The sequence below is a fragment of the Fusarium graminearum genome, chromosome 1 (genome assembly GCF_000240135.3).
Source record: "Fusarium graminearum PH-1 chromosome 1, whole genome shotgun sequence".
Lineage (NCBI taxonomy): Eukaryota > Fungi > Ascomycota > Sordariomycetes > Hypocreales > Nectriaceae > Fusarium > Fusarium graminearum.
Genome location: NC_026474.1, coordinates 6,043,912 through 6,068,863, shown reverse-complemented (window position 1 = coordinate 6,068,863; position 24,952 = coordinate 6,043,912). Strand labels below are relative to the sequence as shown.

The window sequence follows — 24,952 nt, the reverse complement described above, 5'->3', positions numbered from 1 at the left end:
ATCAACGCCCTACCAAGGCACGAAAAGAAGGAGACTTGCACAAATACATATCCATCAATTATATAAGCTCATGGCACTAATGAAAATGACAAGTGTGCATATTTGATCGATCAGGATAGCTACTGTCGGTGCATTAGTTAGTGCGATGCCTTAGCTCAATTCTGCTCCAAGCTTGGGTAGAAACTGGGCGCCATCCCGCTAAGACACCGACTGTTCGCGACCGAGATATCCAGCCAGAGGACCTAAGGCTCCTATCTCACGATGCTAGAACAAGATTGAGGGAATACGAGACTGGGCATTGACCAGCGGCTAGTACAAGTGGCACTCGATTAGCGATATGATCCTTGACTACAAGATGGAGACCTCGCTTGGCAGTTAATTGGGCTGAGAGAAAGAAAGAGAAGGGGAGAGAGCACGCCATTTGCTTCTCACCGTTGTTTCGCAAAGTCTCGGTTCCAGGAATCTGGCTCGGTTATGCCATTGAATGATGGCGCCATGACCGACGCCAACTCATTGTTTTGCATGATAGTGTTATGATGTCAGAATTATTAGTCTGAAGACTCGGACTCACACGTTTTTGTGTATCAGAGCTTTTGAGAAGGAGGAGATTAAGAGTAGTTGACACTCTCAGGGTCCATAGCAGTACGACGTTGTCAGGCGGGTTGCTAAAAAATAGAGACTTGAAGCAGTACAGATGAAATCATCAGTCCATTCTTAGGCCATTCATACACTAAGAATAATCTAATAATTATGTCAGCCACTAAATCAGTACCGGTTTTATTGCAAACCACCTGGTTGTGTATCACAGACTCACAGTAGACAGTCAGTCGTTCAAACAAACAGATGGTGTCTTCAATTCTATTCGCGGACGGAAACGAAACCCATTGTTCAGCTGTAGATATATGGCTTGCATTAGCTGACCTAATTCGATGGGTCTCCGGGCATGTCAAACTGCGGCTGAGATCTGAAGTGTCTGATCTCGGAAGCAGTGTGGGTCTTGATCCGGACATGTCGCCCGGTCTAGACCCATAATTGCGGCCCGTGGCCCGTCCTTTGCGGACAAGGCTGTTGAACTATTGATATCTAGCGAGTTTACGCTGTTGCAGACAGTATTGTGGAGGCTACGGATCAAACATAAGTGATGATTCATGGTTTGATACCATGTGGTCTTGGTATACGCAAGAATGACGGTAAAAGTTGCCAACGTTTTCAACATGGAGAACAAAAGTCGATATGTTAATGCCGCATCTTCCAACTTTGCTACACGGGAAAAGGCGGGCCTGGACCCCTGATCCTTGCTTGGTGGCTTGGGAGGGTCCATGGGTTTTTGGTGATCATGGGACCCGGGAAGGGGACCACAGGGTTGGATCAAAGCAGGATTGGAGGGAAGAGTCAACAGAGAGAGGTCCATGGGATGTTGTGATGGGACAATTAGAAAATCGATAGTTATTGTTACTGTCACTGTTCGGGGCTTCCATCACACCCTTTTCTTTCCCTAAAAGGTATCCCCGAACTCTTTGTAATACCACCTACGACTCTACACACGTAATCTTTGCTCGGTGATCGTCGCAAGGGTCCCATCTGAGTAGTTGAACACGGGAAAATTGCCCGTAACTTATCGGTCGGCGACCCCAAACAGTACTGTAAATCACCCTTTTTCACGCTGCTACCTACACCGGAAGACATGGCTTTTGACTCATCATTCCCGCCTTTTTGGCCTGTTTTTTTCATTGAATGAAAGCAATCTCGTGGCTTAGACGTGCGGCCCTCCAAGTTTCAAGCACCAAAAATGCCCGGCTTTCTTTTCATCCCTCCTCACGGGAGCTATTATGCCGAAAAAGTTGGCAGTAAATACTGGAACATGATTTCTTCCTCTCGCGTGCTTGATACCCAACCCTTGAAAGCTGAAGCGTGATGGCCCGCTGCAAGGCACCATATGCACAACAGACAGGTCCTGTCTTCCTATATGGGCCTCAAGGCGATCGATCTCGTAGGAAATGCCCGATCGCAAATTTGAATCATTGTTAGTTCCTGAGGGGTAAAGCATGACTCCCTCGCGAGATGCTCCGGCTTGGCCGGTGGAGCTGAGAGACGCGGAGGCAGACGGAGGCACAGTCAGATGAGAATATTTGCTTGTGGTGGTGGTGTCGTCTGTGTCTCACTTTTGGTATATCGCAACGGGCGGCGACTGGCACCGCCTCCGCGTCGCGACAAGAAAATGAATGCCATTGTGGAATGCCCCATCGCTACCCCAACCTCGATGTTTAGGTGGGTGAATTAGAGGTGGCAATGCCCAAAAGCATGGTGTTACAATCAACTATCTCACCCATCTTTGCTCCCTCCCTTTCAGTATCTGTAGGTTGCCTTTTTACGCTTTTTACTGGCGGCTGCGGCGCTAGACCCGTGGACCCTATGTGCATTTGAACCTGTTTATCACTTCCAACTTGAGCCCGTGGCACCCAATATTGACAGCCAAAGGCGCTGAGCTACTCGAGTTATCGTCAGCCACCAGCTTATTCTCAGCTCTCGTCTTGTCTGTCCTCGTCCTCTCTTTCTATAGTTTCTGTCTCTAACTGCTTATCAACCCGCTAGTTTAACCCATGACTTCTACTTTCAGAGCTGGCGCCTCCCGATTATCCCATCGTCGGGCCGCGTGGCGTCGTCGTGCGCACAACTCTCAAGGTTCGTATCTCTCTTGGCTAAAACGACTTCACGTGCGGAGGCTTGCCTTGCCCCGCCCCAAAGAGGTAGACCGATGACCACCCATTTCCCCAGTCATAGGCCCTCGGACCCAAGACGAATTCCAAGATATGACTGGGAGTTGGGCCGCTTTTGGATATACGGCCCTGTTTTCTGTGAGTGGGTTCATGCAGCCCATTTGCTTACTCCTTGGCCCTATTTCCAGCCATGCCCATGTCCTGCCCACGCCATGCCATGCCTACCAGGCAATGAACTACTGTACTGTACGGCTGATGCCTGTGTGATGTGTCTCAGATAGTAGTAGCCTGTGGAATGCGAGTAGAGTCGTAAAGAGTCCTTCTCGTTCGTTCAAATGACTATATAGCTCAGGTGTGCTCGCCCCTTCATTGTCTGATCTCTTATCCTGTTCGAGTATCATTACCCCCAGCGTTCTTCGTGTTCACTCTTCCAAAACACAAGAAACGGCCTGCGGTGAGTGATTTCAAAGAACCTTCCATGGAAAAGACGTCAGAGCATCCACCTCCTAGCCTTACAAGACAGTCCGTCTTTGTTTCGTCTGCTTCATACCTTGTTTTCAACACCAAATCGCGGTGAAGCCTTTCAAGCCACACACCCACTTACAAACAAAGTCCCTTTATTTATATACTACTGCTTCCCACCGACCTCGATAGATACTCGCCCAAAACAAACCAACTTTACTCTACACTACCTTGCTTACTACTATTACTACTTACTCTCCACGAGTAATAACCATGTCGACCGAATCCGAGATCCGTTCTCGCCGGGACTCCTGGCCTCCGACTCAGATGCGCCTCCAGCCTACCATCTCTACCAAGACAGCTCCTCTTCCACCTCTGGACGACATCGACGATGATCCTCTTACATACTTTCTTACACCGGCGCCTCTTCTCGACATTGACGATGATGCCGACGACGCCTTGTTCGACTTTGATGCTGGTATCGAGGATGCTAGTGCCCCTCGACTCTTCGTCCGCAGTGTAAGCCCATCTACTCTCGACGGACTCCGCAAGCCTGGCCTTCGACCCATGTCCCCCGACTCCAGCTCCGAGATTTCAGAGTCCAACAACGAGGATGACGAGGATGATGACGAGGAGGAGGAGTACATCAGCTTCTCACCCAACAAGCACGGCCTTCTATCCCTCCGTGACCTCTTCATCAACAGCCGCCCACCAACCCGCCCAAAGACACCCGCCTTCAACCAAACCGCCAACAACGCCCTTCTATCACCAACTGCTCTTTCAAGCAGCCCAAAGCTCCGTGGCAGGTCAAGAGGACGTGGCCGTCGTGGAGCCAGCTCACGAGGTCACTCAGCAGCACGACGACCTGGACAGTTGTGGCGCGAGCCAAGCCCTGATGTATGGTCCATCGAGGAAGAGACTGAAGAGGAGTTGATGAGTGAGATTGGAAGCAGCTGCGGTGCTCGCAGCGATACCAGTGATGATGAGGATGCTGAGGGTGAGAAGCGAAAGGAGAAGAAGTCCAAGCCAACCAAGAAGGTTCGCTTTGTGCTGCCTGCTGTTGAGGTTTAAGGGGTTGAGGAGAGAGAAGTCATCTTGCATAAGTCGGAGTTTAGGTCTTACATATCTTTCTTATTTCTTTTGTCTCTTTTAGCATATATCTCAGGTTGTATCTGCATTTGGCGGCGTTACAAGGCTTGCATGGAGGGAATGTCGGATCAGGAGTAATGGCTAGTCCAGGGAATACCTATTTGTCAGACATGCAATTATTTGGTGCATCGGTCGGAGGAGGAAACACACACACGCAAAGGGCACATATTCATCCATAGTACATTTCTTCAGGAGCAATCCGTTTTCGATACCTATTTGGAATTTGGGACACCAGTCTGCACAATACATTGGAATTAGTTTGGAACTATTATTTTTTCTCTACGTGATTATTCTCATGCTTCTCTTGTGATACAAAAGGCCTTCTTCCGTGTGAGACTAAGACTCTGGTGATCAACATTAAGCGCATTGTCCTCGTGACTTGACTATGCTTTGTGCTTCCTTGGAACAACCACTGCTAGGATGGTAATGTCTCAGACTAGGGTGAACAAAGAAGTTGTCAGGTGATACAACTTGTGATATTCCCTTGCGGGTTGGAAACGTCGATCCAATACTCGGGTGCTTCGGGTTACGGTTGATTGCAATGAGACAGACTGCTCACTGCATTACTTGCATGTCATTCATTCATATCGGCCATTGTTTCTACTCAAAGAATAGTTGTCCTCACCTTGCCCTTAGTAGTCAAATTAGACTTTCATAGAGGATGCTATTTTCATTCTTGAGTTTAAATATATTTTTTTATCAAGATGCTGGCTGTGTAACAATAGGATGTTCTTGCTCAAGGTTGCCCTTTGTTCCAGGCTACTGGGTAGCAGAAAAGTTGACCTCCTAAGCCTCAGGTTACAAAAAGAAATAGCCTAAAGATCACAGTTCAAGTAGCATAAGCTGATCTACTAATTTCGTCTCTTATGCTTCCAGCGGCCAATTTGTCTGGTACGGGTAAGTTTTCAGACAAATCGAACATCACGATCTGGAACATAAGCTTAAGCAGATCTCCGAAACACTAATCGCTCATGGAAGCTGAAATAACTCAACAAGGAATGCGGGAAGTGGATGTTGAGATCTCGGTACTGCATTCCGGTACCACCAGTTCTAGATAGATAGTTCTAGACAGCGTCCCAATTATCTGATGGAGAGTATTTGCGGGTCGTACAAAGAGCGGTATACCTGTTCAGTTTTGAATGGAACGCTCATGCTCGGCAACAAAGACCAAGCGATAACATCCTTGTTTTGGTTTATAACCCTAAGAGCAGGATGAGGCTTGATCGTGATCTATATGGATGCCCAACGGGCAGGTGATATTGTTGTGCCATGTGTGTTATAACTTCTCCGCAGTTGCAAAAGTCTAAATGCACCACAACCTTGGATATTTGGTGGTGCACCCATGGCTGAGACATCTTACTGTGAGTCTGGATGGATGGCCAGGCCTCGTCTTTCCTCTCTTTTGGCTCTTTCTTTAGTCAGTCGTCGTCAGCAACGAAAACAAGGCCGTGTGGTGTTTTTGAGGCTAGTTGGTGTTTGGCCAAGAAATAAGAGGGGTTACCCATGTCAATGTTGTTTCTGCTGTGTGTTGTGTTGTTCAATAGGAGGCTGTCTAGTAGACTTGTTTAATGGTAACGCAGCATATCGGCTATTGAATATGTACAACACCAGGCACAATGCAAAAGATGTGGATGAATAGCCAAGTCGTATCCTCTTTGAATGAAAGACGAAGGGACCCATCTCGTATATAGCAAAGCTCATGATTGCCGATCTTCAATGTCCAAAGCAAATGTCGGATTGGAGAAAATCGGAGATCGGATTGAGCCAGACACGGGAGGCTTGGATTTGTCGCATCAGGCTTGGACAGATGATTGTCTTCAAGGGCGTTCTAGCCTATCACAGCACTAATCTAGGCCAAGGGGTTGCATGGCTGACCCACTAAAGCCCTGGAATTGGCCCTGTCAATTAGGCGCCACATCCCACTATCCCTGACCCTGATAGGTGGGATGGTGGCTTAAGTCTTGTTTACAGTGAGCTCTCAGGTGGGCCGCCATTTGGTTACCTGGGACACCCGCGACTCAACCTCCAAATTGAATGGAGGGCCCTCTCCAACGCCTAACGAGTTGAACGGCATAACAATCTTAATCCTACTCTTACTGTACCTCTCGTATTTTTATTTTATTTTTGGAGAGCCCTCCATTTCCTGTCATTTACACAAGCCTTCCTTAACCGTTTCATTGACCTTGTCATCCCCCGGAACCTTCCCTTGTCATCTCGTCATTTTCCCCTCCTCACCCACGTACCTACCCACTATCACTCTTCATTCCTCCTTGCGATTGCATCAAGCATAGTTCAACGGCTGCTCTGCCTTTTCCTCGCTTCTCCTAAACCTCCTGCAAACCTTAGCAGACCTTCCGATACGATAATCCCACGACTTCAACGGTAGCTTATCGCCAAGGATTGAGAGAGCGACTTCGGCCTCGACTTGGACCCCGACCGCTTCTCTGCGACCGCACAGCATGTTATCAAGCTTCAGGTACGAATATTGCGCGACCGCTCCCGCATGTGACGCATCAACAACCGTGCTCACTCGCTTCGACGAACACCAAGCTCACCACTTTCAATTTCTAGATAGCTGAGATCATGTCATCACCAACCCCGACCTCTCCAGAGGAAGCTGTAGAGGAGGCCGTTCTAGATCCTGAGACCCCTCAGAAACCCACCGAAGATAACGATGAAAAAGAAGCACCGAAGTCGGCACCGCCAGCAGCGGCAGCTCGCGGCCGCCCGCGCGCCAAATCGACAAGAGAGCCGACACTTCTCCATGATTTCCTTCTGGGTCGGCCCTCAAGATCACGGCAGACGGCTGAGCGCCAGAGGAGGATGAGCTTGGAAGCTGTCAAGGCCGAACTGCGACATGAAATGAGGCAGTCCCAAGTGAAGCGCGTCCCACCCCCCAACGGCGTCCGAGATCGAGTCAAGAAATGGCAAAAGGCCAACGCTGCCGCTTTGGAACAGACACCAGATGATGCAGCGACCGAACCACCCGATGTTGCATTTGACGACGAGGATTTTCAGAGTGTGACAGAAGAGGATCGGGTCCGTATTAAGCTGAGGAAAAAGTCCAAACCTCCTAGCAACAAAACCAAGGAGAGTCTGCCTGCAGAAGAAGAAGAGGCTGTGCCAGAAAAGACGCCCGTCAAAACACCCGTCAAAACACCCGAGCCACCACCGCCGATTGTAACACCAAAGATCGCGACACCAAAAACACCCACACCAAAAACACCAACGACAAAGACACCTGCACCAAAAACACCAACAATAGCAAAGCAAGTAAACCCACCGCCTAAGAAGCGTGTTGTCAGCGACGAACATTGGAGAAAGAATCGGAAACACGGGACGAAAAAGACATCGCCCGCCAAGATCCCTGCCCCGACCAAAATACCAAAAGACTTCATTTTTCGCACCCAAGCTAATCCCAAGGTTGCCAACAGAGTCAAGGCTTGGGCAGAGATGGTCGAAATTCCGGATCCACCAGCACCGAGGAGTCACAAGTCATCTAAATCACTGGGCGCAAGACCATGGATGGACGATACAGATAGCGAGTTTATGAGTGACAGTGAGTTGACAGTAAGCAATGTCACCAGCAGTCGAGTAACCGCCCAACGGTCTGCCAAGTCAGTGTCGGGACATGATGACGGAATTCGAGTCAAGCCCATTCGAAAGAAGAGACAGAGTGGCGATGGTATCCGGGTGAGAGCCATGAGGACGAACCTCACTGACGACGAAGGAATTCGAGTAAGACCTATGAGCGACATCTCGTCCAATGCTGGAAGTACAGTGAGGAGTGTTAGACTACGGCTCAAGTCTGCTCCTAGCTCACGGAGACCTAGCATGAGCTCCGTGAGAAAGGAGATGAAGAAGCAGATGACAGACACTCCCAAGAGCGTTGGTGGAGAGAACTCCGAGGTATCGAGCAAGAGGTACAGCGAAGCCATTGAGGATGGTTCAGAATTATCCAAGACAACGAGGACAAACGATAAGTCGGATTTGTCAAAGAAGGCTCCTATCGAGGCTGCGGAAGATGGTCCTGCAACTGATACTCCTACGAAGAAGAGAGTTGCATCATCCAGCAAATCAAAGCCGCGACCCAAGAGTTACCAGCCTCCCACGACCAAACAGAAGGGCAAGGAAACATGGGTACCCGATGATGATTCCACTATAGAACCCTCTCAACTTGATGGGTCAGATTTGTCGTCTAGTCTACTGGCAAAGTCTATAGCGGATATCCCCGGGGACATCCCATGGGGCAACTCTGCATTTACCGAACTTGATCTCCCTCTACGTGCTCGTGGAGGTCCACTTCGGAGTCGTCCTATCCGTCCTGCTCGCCCCGCCAAACCTGAACGAAACACAAGCTTCAAAAACATGCCTAAGGTTTTCAAGAAGGTCATGGAGGGTGCCAACAAGATGATTCATGAAATCAACGAGCATCCTCCTGCAAGGGATGCTGTGCCTAATAAGCCAACAAGTATCGAGAAGTGGCTTAATACCACTGTTGATCCCTTTGTTGAGGAGCCCAAAGCGGAGCCACCCACGACTCCTCTGAGCGAGGACATGACGGATGAGCCGTCTTCGCCTGAAACGATCAAGAGCCACCGTCGTACATCTCGCGTTGAGAAGAGGAACACGTCTACGAGCACGAGCAAGACAGAGACGGTGGACAAAACTATTCCGAGTGAGCCATTGCCAGCGACTCCAGAGCCTGCACAAGAGCCTGTCAAGAAGAAACCTCAACCAACTCCTTCACCGAAGCCTGCACCTGCCAAGGAACCTACACCAGAGCCCGAGCCTCCCAAGAAATCGACTCCCAAGCCTGAGCCCAAGCCTGAGCCCAAGCCTGAGCCCAAGCCTGAACCAAAGTCTGAACCAAAGCTTGAGCCTGAACCTGCGCGACAACCTTCCCCAGAAACAATCACAGATCTCTCAACGGATCTCTCAACTGATCTTTCAACCGATCTTTCAACGGAGCTTCCAGCACCATCGCCAGTGTCGTCACCTGATCCGGACTCCAAGACCAAACCAAAGCGTCAGGACACAAAGCACCCCGCGAAGGCTTCAGGTCTCACAGGTTTGAAGAGAGCCAAAGCAACACGGAGCACACCTCCTCCCAAGTCCGGTCCCAAACACTCACTCTTCGGTATGCTGAAGGAAGCATTCACGGGTGAATCAGTCAATTCTCTTCCCAAAGTAAAGCCTTACCAAAGTCGAGAAGAACGACCGTATGACGATGAGCCCGAATCGATGTATGCCGAATCTAGATACAACGACTCCCGCTACGATGATTCAAGATACGAGGATTCACGATACGATGATTATCGACATGGGGACTCTCGCTACGATGACGACCGAGTTTCTGAAGGGTCCGAAAATTGGACTGAAACAGAGTTATCCAAGACTGAAAAGTTAAGAAGCGTTAGATCCGTATCTCCCGAAGAAGAGCGGAAGACACCCAAACCTCAAAAGACACCAGAGCCTCAAGAACTGCCGCCTCGAGAGCAGGCTGAGGAACTAGAGCAGGCTGGGGATGCTCGAGCGGCTCTGCCATCAGCGCGTATGATGGGGCCGCGTCTCCCACCGCCAACTAGGGGTCAATATGAGTTGTCAACAATCCTTTCCGAGGAGGGTTCTAGTGCTGTCGAATCGGATCTACCGACCGATGTCACCCAATCCACTCTTACGCAATCCACAGGTTTCACAAAAGGCAATAGTCGGCGTTCGAATTCGCGTTCGAACTCAAAGAATCAAGGTTCTGGCCTCAAGAGGCGTCTGACACGTCACTCTGATCTTGTATCAGTTCTCTCTCTTCCCGACGATAAAAACGTCCCCAGCGCCATCATCGGTAACCGCTCCAGACCAAGTATGCGAAAAGCCCGAGGTGGGGCAAACGATGTGACGAATGACGATCTTCTCAAGGAATTTGCCGAAGATGAAAGTCTCTATCTTAGAGAGTTGAAGACATTGGTCTCTGGTGTTATCCCAGTTCTTCTACAGCAAGTCGTTAATGGCGACAATGGAAACGAACTTTTCGGCTCTGGTGGCCAAGTCACCAAGGCAGACGCCCTTTCGAAGTCTGTCGTGAACATGGGAGTTGCTCTGGAGAAGCTTCAAATGGCCCATCGCAAAGCTCCCATTCAAGATATTCGTCGGCTTGCTTCATGGGGTCACGGAGTCGTGCCCATCTACCACAAGTACCTGGACGCTTGGAGGCTGGGCTTTCAAGATCTCGTTGTCAACCTTGCACCAGTGGCCGGAGTGTTAGACGATGAAGATTCCCTGGTTGGGGCTATGCCACGGAATGACGCTGGCGACATTATTGATGCCGCGGGTGAGCGAGTTGACGTGGCTCATCTGCTCAAGAGACCCTTGCTCCGACTGAAGCAAATCACCAAGTTCTTCAAATGCGTCGACTCCATAATTGGAACCAACGACACATTTGATCTTTTGAGCGACTTTGAGGATCTACAAGAAAAGGCACGTCGTCGACACCGTGAAGAAACGGCCAGGTTGACAGACGAAGATGCGATTAACACCGATACTACGAGATCGCGCGACCTACGAACCCTTGGTCCCATGGAGGATGTGTACATCGAGCCATCACGACAAGTCAGTGCCAAGGATTTCTTCTCACTGGACCTGGCACACTCCAATGGTCAACGTCTGGAGTGCCAGGTTGAGTTGGTACACCGAGACAATCAACGCTTCCCTGAAGACAAGGGCGACTTATTGATCCGTGAAAATGGTGTCAAGGGCCGATCATATCTCCTGTTTCCGCCGGTGCCTATTGAGTTGATTTCAGCCAGGACAGGCGATGGAAATTTCGACATGATTATCATGATACGGGGAACACACAACGACAGACCATGGCATGAGCTACTCATACTGACGACCGATAACGAAGATCAGATTTTGGACTGGCTCGACATCCTTCCTGTCTCCCCCGTGCCCCCCAGAGAGCCAGAGCCCAGTGTAATTGATGATGATGAACCATATTCGCAATCTCAGATGCAGGACGTTCCAGTGGGCGTTCGAGGATCATCTCGCAAATACTCAGCCCAATCTCTTCGAAACTCTCAATCTCGCCGCTCATCTGCCGCCGAGTCACCTCCATCAAGCCCAACAACACCCAGGCGGTCACTTCCAACCAGATACCGTCCTCGGTCAGCCTCGCCAGTGACTTCTCCCCCTCTGAAATCCCCCGACTACTATGATTTACAAGGAACGGCAGACCAGTACGATTTTGAGGAACGACCTATGACCTCACATAGTATGCAGCCTGATCCTCTCAACATCCGCAAGAGCGATGTATCTTCACGAGATGATGGCGCGCCACCACCACCAGCTCATCGAACCTTGAGTCCCAGTCCTCAGCCAACATCCAAGTCCAAGTACTCCAAGCCCCCTCCTCTGGAGCCACCCACCAATAGCCGTGTCAAACGTCGCACATCCTCTCCACTCAAGCATGAATACCTACCCTCGGACCAGTCGTCGATATCTGGAACTTCTATCACAGAAGGTACTTACGAGCATACCGAGGAGGAGGACTACACCGAATCAGACTACAGCTACGATACTTCCGACGATGACGATATTGAGAGCGTCGATCTGCCTGAGACTGAGCTAGGAGTTAGTATCAGAGATGACGCTAGATCCCGAGACTACGCCAGAGAGGAGCTGGAGACATTGCACGAAGAAGAGTATCCCGAAGACGAGCCAAAACGCCATCAACTGCATGAATCAATCATATCAGGTCCAGCAGATAGCCTGACACCTTCGAACTCTGCCTCTCAGGCTGGCCTATACGGACAAAAGATGGCGCCCGAGGAGAACGTCCAAAGATACAGTGCTATGATTTCAAGGTGGTCTGATAAGGGCATGTGGAAGAACATCGCGGCAGAGAACCTCTCAATCATTGTCACCCCTGGTCAGATTGAGGCCTACGCCGTCCACAGCGGAGCTGTGCAAGGGGACAAGCCAATGCTCGCACTTGATCTCACTCCTTTAGTGCTCATTCGTCAAAGCACTGCTGTCGACCTTGAAATTCGCTCTTCAGTAAGGTCAGACTGTCACCTAGCCAGCTCTCACAGTGGAGGAAACTTCCGTTTCCGATGCCACAACGGACCTGACTGCTACAACCTTTACATGTCGGTTCACCACGCTCGTCTCAATAACCAGAAGTTCATCCAACTTGAAAACGAGGCACGATTCAGAAGCTTTGGTGAACTGAAGCCACCTGTTGAGAATGACGACACAAGCAGCCGACGACGAAGCTGGTTTAGCCGTAAGAACAGCTACCGTGGCTCAGTTCGTGCGCCTACCCTATCTTATGATGGTGCAAGCACTACTCCCTCATCTACTCTCTCCGCTTCCAGCTTCCTCAAGAGACTCACTGGGCGCGGACTCCCCTTCAGCTTGGCCCGATCCTCTGTGAAGCGCAACAGCCGCTATGGTGGTAGCAACACTCCCGGGTCTTCTTCTTATGGCGGCAACAGCCCCCGCTCACCCTCCATCAGCGTCGAGAACAGCGGTCGCGGACCCTCCAACTTTGGAACGGAAGACCTCAAGATCCGCCTGCACCTTCTCGTCGCAGCCGCCAAATGGGAGGACTTTGGCAACTGCAAGCTTTCAATCCAACGACCTCCTAGAGGCTGGCGCCAGGCTCTTCGTGCCGACCACGGTATGGAGAAGCGGGTTACTGTTACTACTATCCCACGCAAAGACTCAGAGAAGCCAAAGGTCTTGCTGGATGCCGTTCTAGGTAGCGGTTGTTTCACGGCAATGGGTAGCCGCGGTATCGTGTGTGGCGTCTGGGAGGAGATGAAGGGCAGTAACGGTGTTGCCGGTGTTGTTCCACCTACAGGTCCAACAGGCGGCAACGTCAAGAAGTGGTGCTTCCAGTGCGCCAGCGTCGCCGAAGCAAGCTGGGTCCTGAGACTTGTTCACCAAGAAGTCATGACCATCTAAAACCTGCCCGCCCAAATTTCTTTTTTATCACTTTTGTTGTGCTTGATTACAAGTACATTCATATCTCTGGGCTTTCCCCAGAATTACTGCATTATTTACTTTTGATATCCCGGTGTTGCCTCGCACACCATCATTTTTACATTTTGTTCTTCTTTTCTCGACGCATAGCATGGCATGGCATGCAATGAGACTTAACGATACCACATTTCTTGAAGCCTTTTTTAATCCGGTTGTGCATACCATTCTTGTTGTTGTTTCGTACATACATCTAAACATGGGTGGGTGGCGTCTCGGAGGATTTTACCTGGGCTTCCGGTGCGATCTTGGGCCCAGGGGGAGTACATTATCAGCATGATTTTGGGATTCACTTTGAAGATGTCAGGGAGGTTGGCCTTTTGCTGAATATAGCGGAGGGAAGTAAAGGCATATGACGAGGAGAGAAGCGGTGGTGTATAACGGATGACGATAGAGATACAATTCACAAACCAATATCCTTCAATCAATGTGCCCTTGTCAGTGGCTCCTTTGCCCAACAACTTTTATGTGATGTTTGTGTGTAAATCGAAGACAGATACTTAACCCTCATTGGACTACTCTAGACTTGAGATATCAAGCCAGATCCACGACTTGGCTATGTTAACAGGGTGTTCACAGTCACACATGAGGCACTGTAAATATAGTAGAAACCGGTCATTGGCTCGTCATGGTATTCCAGTCAACCAAAAACAACTCCATTCCCAACCCCGACGATGTGTGTCATATCATCGTCGTACCCTGTTTGCTAATACCTGCAACGAGAAGTGGGATATTTTAACTGTTATACAAGAACCTCCCGGCCATAGATATGCTCTTGAATGCCATCCAAACAAAATTGTTTTCATCAAAAACAAAAAACGAAGACCACCCAGTCTATAGAGGCGTGGAGGCTGATGATCCTAAAACACGAATACAAGAAACATCAGATGTGAGCGAGCGAACATAACCCCAGTTTACCCTTAGAAAAGAAAATGCAGTGTGTCATAAGCTCATGAAACGGGGGCGATGGGCTGTGGTTTGCCGCCGTCAACGATAATTTGCAAATCTATGCGAGAAGCTGTGTCTCCGGATTCAAGACGTTTCCACGTCTTGATGCGGGCTTCGTTGGTATCGACCTCGAATAGGCGTACGCGACGGTGGTAGCCACCATAACCAGCATAGCCACCGAAGCCGGAGCCACCGGCGTAACACATCCACAAGGCAGGGATCTTTGTCTCTCCCTCGCCTGCTAAAGATAGGGAGCAGTAGTCGTTGCAGTGATCGCTAGAAAGTTGGTTAGCGGTTACAATAGAAATGGAATCCTTCAAACGTACTGTCCTGCACTGACCATGACGATGCCCTGTTCAACAAGGGCATCGCGGAATCCAGAGTTATAGACGGGGGCAGTGACTCCTTCTTTCCATTCGCCAACACGGGGTAGTGCTGGGTCAGCATATTCTGTCAGGGGAATATGAATAAAGGCAATATCCATGTGTCGGCCGGTGTATTCGTTGTGATTCTTCTTGAGACCAGCGGCCGTCTTCTTGAACCACTCTATCTGATTGGGCTTAACCCAATCATATCCGGGAAAGTTTCGCTCATCAGGTGTGTAAGCATGGGTGTCCATAAGGTAGATGGTCAATGCGGAATGATCTGTCTTTCCACGGGCCAAGACTTCGACATAGTAGTTGCCAACGCCGTCAATGTCAGCCGGCCCGGCGGTAGAAAGGGAAAAGGGAAGGCTCTCCATGATAGCCATCTGGGCCTCACGAGACATGGTCTTTTCGTCGTCGTGGTTCCCGAAAATAGCAGCATAGGGAATCTTTCGTTCAATGAGGAGGGAGACAATCTTGAACATGGCCTAGACGATGTTAGAAATCAACACGGTGACTTGGAAAATAGGATAACACTAACCGTCGGTGCGTCTGGTGCTGTGTCACCGTTGACCTGGTCGCCACTCAGTACTACCAAATCAGGCTTCTCGTCATCCAGTACCCGATTCACGAAATCGAGCGTTCTGGGATCGGCCTCGCATTTTCCACCATTGTAGGAATCGGGGACGGCTTCGCGACATGCGCCCACCCCGGTACTGAGATGCAGATCACCGATCTGCATGATCTTGTATCGTCCATCGTTGCGGATCCTCGGTGTAGGCTTCTTGGCCTCTCGGACCGGGCCTCGTCGCACCGTCAGTTGGACGCAAAGAAGGTTACCACCCGTGTTTAGTAGCAGGGGTGTTCCCGTGAGTGCATATCCGTCTCTTGCCTCGACGGCATCATCTCCGAAGAGGACATCGATATCGGTGACAGCCTGCTTCGAATCACTAGCCTTCCTCTTGGCTGAACGCTTGATCCAGATGCCTGAAGAGCGGGATTCCCAGGCGTCGTCTGTTTCTCCCTTGGGCTGAGGTTGAAGTCTACCGACCGAAACGTCCACCACAACTCGGTCTTCCTCGGTAAGGTCCTCCTCATGTTTGCGCATTACGTATAGGTAGGCGCTCGTAGTCCATGTTCTTCCAAGATATAGGTCCTTGTCAACTCGGTGCCATTCTTTATTGAGCTCGCAGGAAGAAAATGGATTGACGCTTGAACATGTGACTATTGTGACATCGGTGACGATAAGTCCGGGGTGGTGGGATGGCATGTAGCCATGAATCGAATTGGGGAGGACACGATAATTGCGGTCGAGGAAAGCGATGACGAGGAAGGTAAAAAGGGCAGCGCCAGCGAGCTGGGCAGCTGTTCGGACCTGATAGCAGGAGCATGGTCAGTCAAACAGGCCTTGGTAACGTGCCAAAGGACGGAGGGACGTACAATTCGCCGAGTCATGATGCAAGGATTGGTGAAGTATGGAGGTCAACTCCTCGGCAAGAATCGTTCAGAAGAAAAGTAACTATAAAATGCGAAACACTTTAAGTAGAGATAGCCAGGTACTGGCTGTTGGAGCGGGCATTCGGTAGCTGAAGGGCAGGCTGAACTTTTCGCATCTTCCAAGGGGTCGGTCGAATGCTATTGCATGATATGGAGAGGCCAAGTCAAGAGGAGAGTAGCGATGACGGAACGGATGCGCCCTAGTGTTCCGATCGAGTTTAAGAAGTCTAGAGGGTCACGAGGGATTGTATAACAGAATCTGTATCTCGCAATATGTTGATGTTAATGTCGATAAGAGTCGCAGCGATCGACGACCCGTGGGGACGGGAAGAGGGGGCACGAGACGAGGCAAGATCAACTCGAGTTAAGGTTGGTTGGAAGAAAAGTGTCGAGCTACTCCTGTCTTGTACTTGTACGGATACCGTAAAAAAAGAAATACGGTTACCGAGATGAAAGACTTTGACTTGACTGGATTAAAACAGGAGAAAGAGGAACCCCCTCAACTTGTTGACCGTAAAATACATAGTGCCAAGGCCAAGAAATCATTTCAAGTGATACTGTAATACGTTTTGTCTCCTGCTTCTCTTCTTCTCCTTGTCCTTCCCCTGGTGAACCATGGGAAAAAAAAGGGTACCTGGTGTGGAGCAACTGGGCTGGGATAGGATAGGCAGTATAATAGAGGTCAGGTTGGCCTTTTTAACCTCTAAACACCCACAGTCCGGGGAATTAACTCAGGTACCTTGGCCTTTAACTTGGGGCTATACTGTTAACCAACGGTTCTTTTTACTACGAGCAAACCACTTATTGAACTGCCCGCTCCTGCACCTCGGACCTGGACTTCCGAGAGTTCTATCTGTACGATTCTCGCACAAGTACAAAACGAGGTTGCTCAGCTGTACAGGCCATTCTGGGGTTACATTGATATATGCACTCTAGCTGCGGCCACGTGAGGCCCTCGACAGTGGTCATGCTGTGCTTGAATTAGAGGAAAGATGACTACTAGCCAGTGAAGGAATGGTGCATCGGACTACGGGATGCACAGTTTCGCGGGGATCGGACATTGGACGGCAAGGTGCTTGCGTCCTTGCTGCATTGAGCCTGCCTGTATGGTGATTCAGTGCAAGTGTAGAGCCTTGAACACTAAAGATTCCAAGTTTGACTGATATTCATCGCAAGTTGAATGGCAAGTCTCTTCGATACACACCTAGAGGCCTCCTAATTCAACTGCTTCAAACATTGGTAACAATGGGTCAAGGTTGTACCGAATGAGGCCCTCCAAAACGGCTACTGTAGGTACGCATGGAGCCTACCTACAGCGGGACAAAGAGCTCTGCTAAGCTCCCTACAGGTACTAGCCTCATTTTTGAGCTTGATTGGTCTGTGCACCGCCATCTCCCTGCGAACACAAAGGAATTTACGAGAGGGAGATGACAATAAGATAGAGTGTACCATAGGGGATTTATTGATACTGCATTGTCCACGATTTAATGTCAGCTTCTGGAACCAAACAAAGAACAGGAGCGACCCACTAAAATCTCGAATTCATACACCAAGCGTCATCCCCAACCGCGTACCAAAGCTGAGCTTCCTGCTTCCATTCTCCATCAATCCGTTCTCTTTCACGCTCTCGATCTCACGCGCATCAATATCGTCATTGAACCACTGTCCGCAATCTAGATCGCATTTCCATTTCGAATCCACTAAACGCTCTTTCAAATCCTCTTTCGTTTCACATCATGGCTGAATACTCCACGCTTAAGGTGCCTGAGCTCAAAAAGCTGTTGGCGGAAAAGAGCCTTCCTCAGACTGGAAACAAGGCCGATCTTATCGCCAGACTCCAGGAGAACGACAAGCAGTCCGAGACAGAGGCGAAGCCTGGTACGTCCACCGAACCCTAGATTCGCTCCCAATTCCTCGCGCGCAAAGTTCGTCGCATAAAAAACACTGGCTAATTGTGTCCTTTTCAGCCGAGAACAAAGAAGACGAGATCAGCTACAGTGATGATGAGGCTCCCGCCGCACCTGCTGCTGCCGCCCCAGTTACTTCGGCACCCGTTGCCGATGCCCCTGCTGCCGAGGCCGCTCCTGCCGAACCCACGAATGCTGAGGAGCCTGCTGCGGTAGAAGCACCTGCAGAGACAGCAGAGGCGCCTGCTGAGCCTGAAAAGTCTTACGCCATGGGATTATCATCCACTGCTGCCGATGATGAGGCCAAGAAGCGTGCTGAACGTGCTAAGCGATTTGGCATTGAAGAGGACGAAGACGCGATCAAGCGCGCTGATCGTGCGAAGAGATTCGGTCTCGATGAGAAGGAGTTGGCTACTACCCTGGACTCTGCTCTTCCTGAGCGCTCCCGAAAGCGAGGCCGAGACCGCAACACCGAGACTGAAGGGAACCGACCGGAAAAGCGACAGAGCATGGACAGACGAAATGGTCCTGGCGGTCGACAACGTAGAGGCCGTGGTGGTCGCGACAACGGTCGCGATCGCGGTGCTCGAAAGGAGGGCACTCAAAAGGAGGGTGCCGCAACCCGAAGTGGTATCCTTGATGACCCAACTGAGAAAGCCAAGGCGGAGAAACGCGCAGCCAGGTTCGCTGGGAACTGATCAATTGGACAACACCGGTGCCGAAGCAAGGCAGAACCGACTTATGAAGCTTCTAGTTGCACAACAATTTTGCTTTTCTTTTCCAAGCGCAGATTATCAAGGATACTAAATGAATAAAGAGGAAATCGGCGTTTTTGGTCCGCTCAACTTCAACTCCCATCACTTACAGGCCTCTGGGTATGGAAGACCTGGTTCTTAGCCCACTGAACACAATGTTGTTGCGAATCAGTCCATGGTTTACGAGATGCTATCTTCTGTATCCTGAACTGAAGCGACGGGTTCTGTGTTAGCTCGTGGATTGTCGAATGGTTTATAATCAGCTTCAGCCAGAACATTGCAGTGGATTCTGGGTGATGGCCTGCCCCTTGAGAAGGGTTCTTGAGTCCATGGATCTTCTTTTGGGTAGGTAAAGGACACTTTGATAGGTATCGCACACGACACAAATACCCCACAGCCCGAGATATGTCGGTTGAGTAAAATAATAAGTCAATACACTAGTTACCACGCATTTTCTCCTATCTTTACGATGTCTGGACACGGTGGCCCTGTACTTGTACTGGGATCATCCTTTGAGGTCGGAAGGATTCGTACGATCCGAATGGTTATCATCTAAACTAAGCATTAGCAAGTCCCTGAGATCCTGTATTCCCATCAATACTATGGAGATCAATGGGCGTAACCCCTTTCATGTTAGCTCCTTGGGTGACGGCTTTTCGGATACGAACCGAAGATAGAGAGTTGGGGCCAGGCTGATTTGAAGCTTCACATGCACATCCACTACTGCTCAACACCATGACCTTGCCAAGGTCCCACCAAGGATACGGCGGGATTGAGCTTCCAGGACCGGGAAGCCTCCTTTCAGCTCTAGCTCCCGCGATAATTGTGCGCCGTTGCACGACTCCCGGGGCCGCGGTGTTGGTCTTGCGATGCCCCTATTTCCAGACGACTGGAGTGTCAATGCTACAGATGTGATGGGAGGTGAACTGTGTTGTTCACAGAGACCTCAACAGAAACTCTGAGCACAAGGAAGAGTGAAAATTTTGATGCTCCCGCAGGCATCAGTGGGAAGTTTAACATTCAGCTGCACTAAGAGCTCATGGCTGACGAAGTTAGCAACAGAACAGGAAAGATGGTTCAGTAGTTTTCATAGCTCAATCCTATCTTGACCGGTAAGCTTTTTGCTTTATATATTTACGAATCACCCGCGGTTCTGAGCATCGGTCCTGTTGGGATCGAAGATCTATACAAGCGCCAGCGATTTGTGAATGTTTCCAGCCATTGAGCAGATCGACATGAGTGACAAGGCCAGGGGAAGGGGTAGCAGGCATTGATCGTTGGAATCGTGTCTGATTCATTGATCGGAACAAGGAAGCACATGATGAATAGCTCGAAGACATCTGGAACCAACGAGAAACATAAACTCGCGGCTGCGTTAATCTCGCAATCCTTAATGGGCCCGTAGTGTGTTGAAGGACGCAAGCCACTATCTCCGTTCTCGGACGACTTTTGCTGTCTGCCGAATAGTGCTAGACAAACGTGCCATAGCTCCCACGGCTTAATGGCCAACGGGGGGTCCAACACTATAAGAGCGAGATAATACTACAATGACCAACAACGTGATCCTCTGGCTGTCATGTTTCCCAAACGCTTAGCTTCAAGACGAGTCTCAGACAGTAGACCAATGGCAATGGCGAAACCCCTGCGCACTTGATAAGGCAACCCTTGTCGCCGAGCCGTCTGGCGGCTATGGTTGGCAGAGAGGCGGCTAAGGCAATTGGGACTCCAGCTTGTCTCCAGTTTCTGTTGGACGATTCAGAGCCTTTCAAGCCTTTTCCTTAGTCGGTGGGTGTGTCCACCTCGAAGCGAAATAATGCAATGGCTTTTCCATCAAACAGGCAGGGCTGGACATATTTGCAGGTTTGATGAGTTGTCAATGAGGCAAACTGCACAGGTTCTGCGTCTGCATTTGCATTCGCATTCGGCGGTTCTCGCCATTCACCGCTGTCCAAGGTAGAGAGTACTTTGATGTTGAATTCGAGGTACTTGACAAGGGTAAACCTCAAATTCAAGCATCAAGTCGTGTTCTATTGGCTCGGTCGACTGACAAGCCACACTGACAGGGATGAGAGCTCTCGTCGTCTGTCGGAGTGGCCAGCCACGAGCCATCTGCCACGTCAGTTGAAGCCCGGGAAGCAGGGACACCAGGGAATTCCTGTGGCGGTCATGATACTGTTTGCTGGGGTTTTGCTGTGGCGGAGTTGGTTTACTGCTACTGCATCTTGTGCATGATGGGATGCCTCTCTGATAACCCACTTTTGGCGATATGTTCTTCATCGTGCAGCAAGATCTAAGACTGATCCAGGAACGAACGACATTTAGGTAGTTATTTCGAGATTTCCCGATAGTCGACGTCAAGACGCGTTTGCCGCCTTGCCAGCGCATTCGCCTTGCCACGCCAAAGGAGCTGTGAATTCTATTCTCAGCTTAGGTCTGGTCTAGTCTAGTCTAGTTGTACACACCGATCTATCTGGGCTGGGCTGGACCCAACTCAGCGGTTCAGTCCAAAACTCACACCGAACGTTTGGGACGGTGACCTCGTGAGCGATGATCTACTACCGGCGATATGGAATGCTACAGGTAGAAAGAATGCCTTGTGTGTCTTGGAATGACGTCGCTTCCACTGCCGACCGTTTCATTTGGACTTGCTTCTTTGGTCCCATGAGCGTTTTTGACGCTCAAACGCTCAATGTCGACCCGTCACGGGGACCAACATCGGATGGCGGTGAACTTGAGAGTTGGCCAATACGTAAATTCAAGAATTAAAAGAATTGTTCGCTTGGCTTAGTAAACACGGGTTTTTTCTTTCTTTTTTCGGAAATATTGTAAAAAATCGTACGTGAGCTCCCTCTTTGATCAACGTGTTTGCCGAAATATAGTGTATCCTTGTCAATAATTCCACGACATGGGGTTTGAACTGCTGCCGAGGATTAGCGAACATGTTGAGGGGTCAATCGTTCATAGTAATTTTTTAATTTTTTTTTGTTTCTTTTCTATCTGCTGCAGGAGAAAGAGTCAGTGTCCATGTCCATATCCATGTCCGTCCATGCTCTTGTCCCTATCATGGAGTTTAATCTGACGAGCTGTGGAGTGAAACGAGTGCATCTCCATCATTGGTAGAAAGTCCTTGACCGAGGACCAATGGAATCATGGAGTCGTTTAACCACGGCGACTACCAGGCGCTTTGCGTATGAGATTTCAACGAATGGGAGCGAAGGCGAGAGATCAAAGTCCCTCCGTTGTCCGCGGGAACAAGCAAATTCTCAGTCATGACACACATGGCTGAACGTTGAACCTGTTTTCCGTCTACTTACAGACTCTGTCTGAATGCTCACCGACATGTCGGATGTCATAAGAGCCTTCAAACTACCGTGAACAGCCCATTATTCCCGCGTCTATCTAAACGCCGCTCGGCACCAGCGATGCTTAGAGTACGGCAATGATGCTATTCTTATCCTGCCTGTGACTAGAGTGCGCAAGTTGGACAGTAATATGGGCCATGGCCTGCGTTCTGGCTGCAGATGCAACTGCAACTCATGCAGCTGGTCTGGGGCTGGAGGGTATGGGTATGGGTATGGACATGGGCATATTTCGCCCCAGGATCTTCACCCCTGTCCAAGTCCTAGTCGACGGAGGGCCGAAGAGACGGGTGCACGGTTGTGTGACTTGATTTGAGCTCATCTTATTCTTGTCATCTTGCCAAATATTGAAACACCAAATACAATTCGAGATAGCTACACTACAGTCAGATCCATCCTTCAAAGGATTCATCCATTAGAGTTAGACTTTCCCCCATGCGGGGCGAGTTATCCAACGGACTCGCCCGTTAAATCACTAGTCCAGGTCCCAACGGCCTTTACTCGTAAAGTTCAGAATGTCAACATGTAGTCGATGAAACTCAACAGTTCAGGGCCACTCATGACTGGATCCGAGGATCTATGCATGTGAATCTAACAAGGTAACGGTACTCAATCGTGATGAACCTACTCGACGAGATCACATCTCTTGTGTGTCTGGCGTATTCTGCTGCTGACGCCCATGATAACAAAAACTGATTTTAGAAGGTGAGGCTAGAAATTGGGGGCAAGACATTGAGAGACATGCAGGTTAGATCGACCTGTGAGAGTGTGCGAAAGTGAGACATTTGATATGCATGTCTTAGACATGCAGATGCCTCGCAACGACGTCGCATATTGTGCTGAAGAAGAAGAGAAAAAGGAAGAAGCGCCGAAACTATCACAGTGATGTCTGTTTATTGTTTCACACGCACACACCCTCACTTACTGCTGTGTGAGAACGGCTTTTACACTTCGGCTCCGGAGAGATGGAATGACTAGATGTATCGTTGACGGTCGGAAAGATGAGTCGTCAGCGAGAAAAGATAATGTGTCAGTTGCGTAGACTATTTGCCTGCCCCGTCACCCCCTCCTAAACTATCTTGTTCAAGTTGGTTGCGTCTGCTTTTGGTGTTCAACACCCACAGATCCCCAGTATCCCCCTGCACCCGCATCAGTTTTTGGTCAGGCTTTTTTGCTATTTTGATGAGGTATTGGATCTTATTCGATACCAAGTTTCTTACTGTTGGTTTTTTTCGTATTTCCATTTTAGGTTGTTGTTGTTGTTTCTTGTTTCTTACCAACAGAATATACCTAGTCCATCCATCCACCATCACCTCCTGAGAGTGAAGCTATCGAGACTCGAGATTGGATATAGTATCGGCCCATCCCTTTCAGGACCGCTCCGCTACTAACGGTGCAGATAGTCCAGCCCATTCCCGAGTGTCCAGTCACCGTGATATGTCTGTATATTCTGCTCAGTGTTTTGAGTAGTACCCACTCATCCCAAGGGTCCGTACAAAAGTGACCAGGATTCGCAGTGCAAATCGCTACTGGGATGCGATGCCCAATCACCTCGTAGAAAAGGCATGAGACCTTTTCTACTGGACAGTATCGACATGCACCCCGAAGGAGGGACGCGGCGCAGTTGAAGTGTATAGGCTCCGCTCTGGCTACCGTCTGGCTACCTATTTCCTGGCTGACCAAACGGATGACTCACCTTGATAGGTTTACAGAGTAAAGAGGAGGGCTTTTTTCCCTACTGCACTCCACCTCAACCGAAGCCAAAGAAAGTCGCTACAATGCGCGATGCCATGCCCATGCCATGGATGCCATCAATTGCCAGACCTTGACCAGGGACAGGACAGGGCTATGCCTGCAGCACACACATCGCTCTAAACCAGGGGTCGACAGCAACAAGCAAGGATCATCTCTGCAAAAAAAAAGAATACGCCACAGTCACCTCCCAATGTACCCTCACCCTCCTCTTCAGGTACTCATGTACTGAATGTCATTGTCCACTCATGATCATGACCACCCCCAGGAAGACTCGCCCATTTTCATTGCCTAAATACTACATAGAGTAATATGCTCCCGTTTTCCGTCTCGGCCCTCCCCGCTATTACCTATCTATCTATCTATCTATCTATCTATTCTTTTTCTATATTCATTCTCTTGTTGCCACTGCTTGTCTTGGGATCATTCTTCTCTTTTGTCTCTCTTGTCTTAATCAACACTACTACCTCCACTTACACTCCAACCTGCTGAGGCACGCTACTACTATCACATCAACCGAAGCGCCTACTCTCACGACTACGAGGTTTAAACGCGGCTTTATCCCACTCTTCACACCATCACCGTCGAACTAGACCTCTTCTAGCTGATTATCTATCCACACCATCACAGTGAAAGGAAAGCCAATTCCCCTCCACACTAATAACATAACGACGACCTCGACTGCTCGCTCGCTCTGCTTTTTCCGATTAACGGTCCTCGACTCTCTCTCATATACAACTCCCCCTCGTCCTCGGTGAAATATGGTAACAGTTACACGGACTCGATCTTAAAAAGGTTGGAAGATGGAATCTCACAGATTGGGGTCTGGTCTGCCAGCCAGGCCCTCGGAACCATCTCGCATCCGACGGCCTGGTCCTGGGTTTGGGTACGGATATGGATATGGATCTGAATCAGGACCTTCTTCATCAAATGTCCCAAAGTCACTCAACAGACCAACAAAGAGGGAAGATGTTCCACGATCATACCCAAGCCCTCTTCCAT

General features: G+C 49.7%; 4 protein-coding genes across 4 annotated transcripts; 3 read left to right on the top strand and 1 right to left on the bottom strand.

Moving 5' to 3' along the window:
- Positions 1 to 3,136: 3,136 nt before the first annotated feature.
- FGSG_01848 (uncharacterized protein) lies at positions 3,137 to 4,558 on the top strand. The gene has a single exon (XM_011319392.1). It carries the CDS (start codon positions 3,453 to 3,455, stop codon positions 4,248 to 4,250), a length of 798 nt encoding a protein of 265 aa, XP_011317694.1. The 5' UTR covers positions 3,137 to 3,452; the 3' UTR covers positions 4,251 to 4,558.
- A 2,353-nt stretch (positions 4,559 to 6,911) lies between these two features.
- Positions 6,912 to 13,292, top strand: FGSG_01847 (uncharacterized protein; the record flags this gene model as incomplete). The annotated part of the gene is made up of 1 exon (XM_011319391.1): positions 6,912 to 13,292. The coding sequence occupies one exon, from the start codon at positions 6,912 to 6,914 to the stop codon at positions 13,290 to 13,292; it is 6,381 nt and encodes a 2,126-aa protein (XP_011317693.1).
- Positions 13,293 to 14,317: 1,025 nt separating this feature from the next.
- Positions 14,318 to 16,135, bottom strand: FGSG_01846 (uncharacterized protein; the record flags this gene model as incomplete). Its single annotated transcript, XM_011319390.1, has 4 exons — positions 14,318 to 14,591; positions 14,642 to 15,168; positions 15,222 to 16,055; positions 16,121 to 16,135. 4 exons carry the CDS (start codon positions 16,133 to 16,135, stop codon positions 14,318 to 14,320), a joined length of 1,650 nt encoding a protein of 549 aa, XP_011317692.1.
- A 1,544-nt stretch (positions 16,136 to 17,679) lies between these two features.
- FGSG_01845 (uncharacterized protein) lies at positions 17,680 to 18,924 on the top strand. Its single transcript, XM_011319389.1, has 2 exons — positions 17,680 to 18,055; positions 18,145 to 18,924. The coding sequence occupies exons 1-2, from the start codon at positions 17,914 to 17,916 to the stop codon at positions 18,780 to 18,782; spliced, it is 780 nt and encodes a 259-aa protein (XP_011317691.1). The 5' UTR covers positions 17,680 to 17,913; the 3' UTR covers positions 18,783 to 18,924.
- The last annotated feature ends 6,028 nt before the right edge of the window (positions 18,925 to 24,952 follow it).

Bases quoted from the DNA above. Each gene is read 5' to 3' on its own strand.
- FGSG_01848 (XM_011319392.1), top strand. From the start codon at position 3,453: ATGTCGACCGAATCCGAGATCCGTTCTCGCCGGGACTCCTGGCCTCCG.
- FGSG_01845 (XM_011319389.1), top strand. From the start codon at position 17,914: ATGGCTGAATACTCCACGCTTAAGGTGCCTGAGCTCAAAAAGCTGTTG. The intron at 18,056-18,144 runs GTACGTCCACCG...TGTCCTTTTCAG, and splicing joins CGAGACAGAGGCGAAGCCTG to CCGAGAACAAAGAAGACGAG.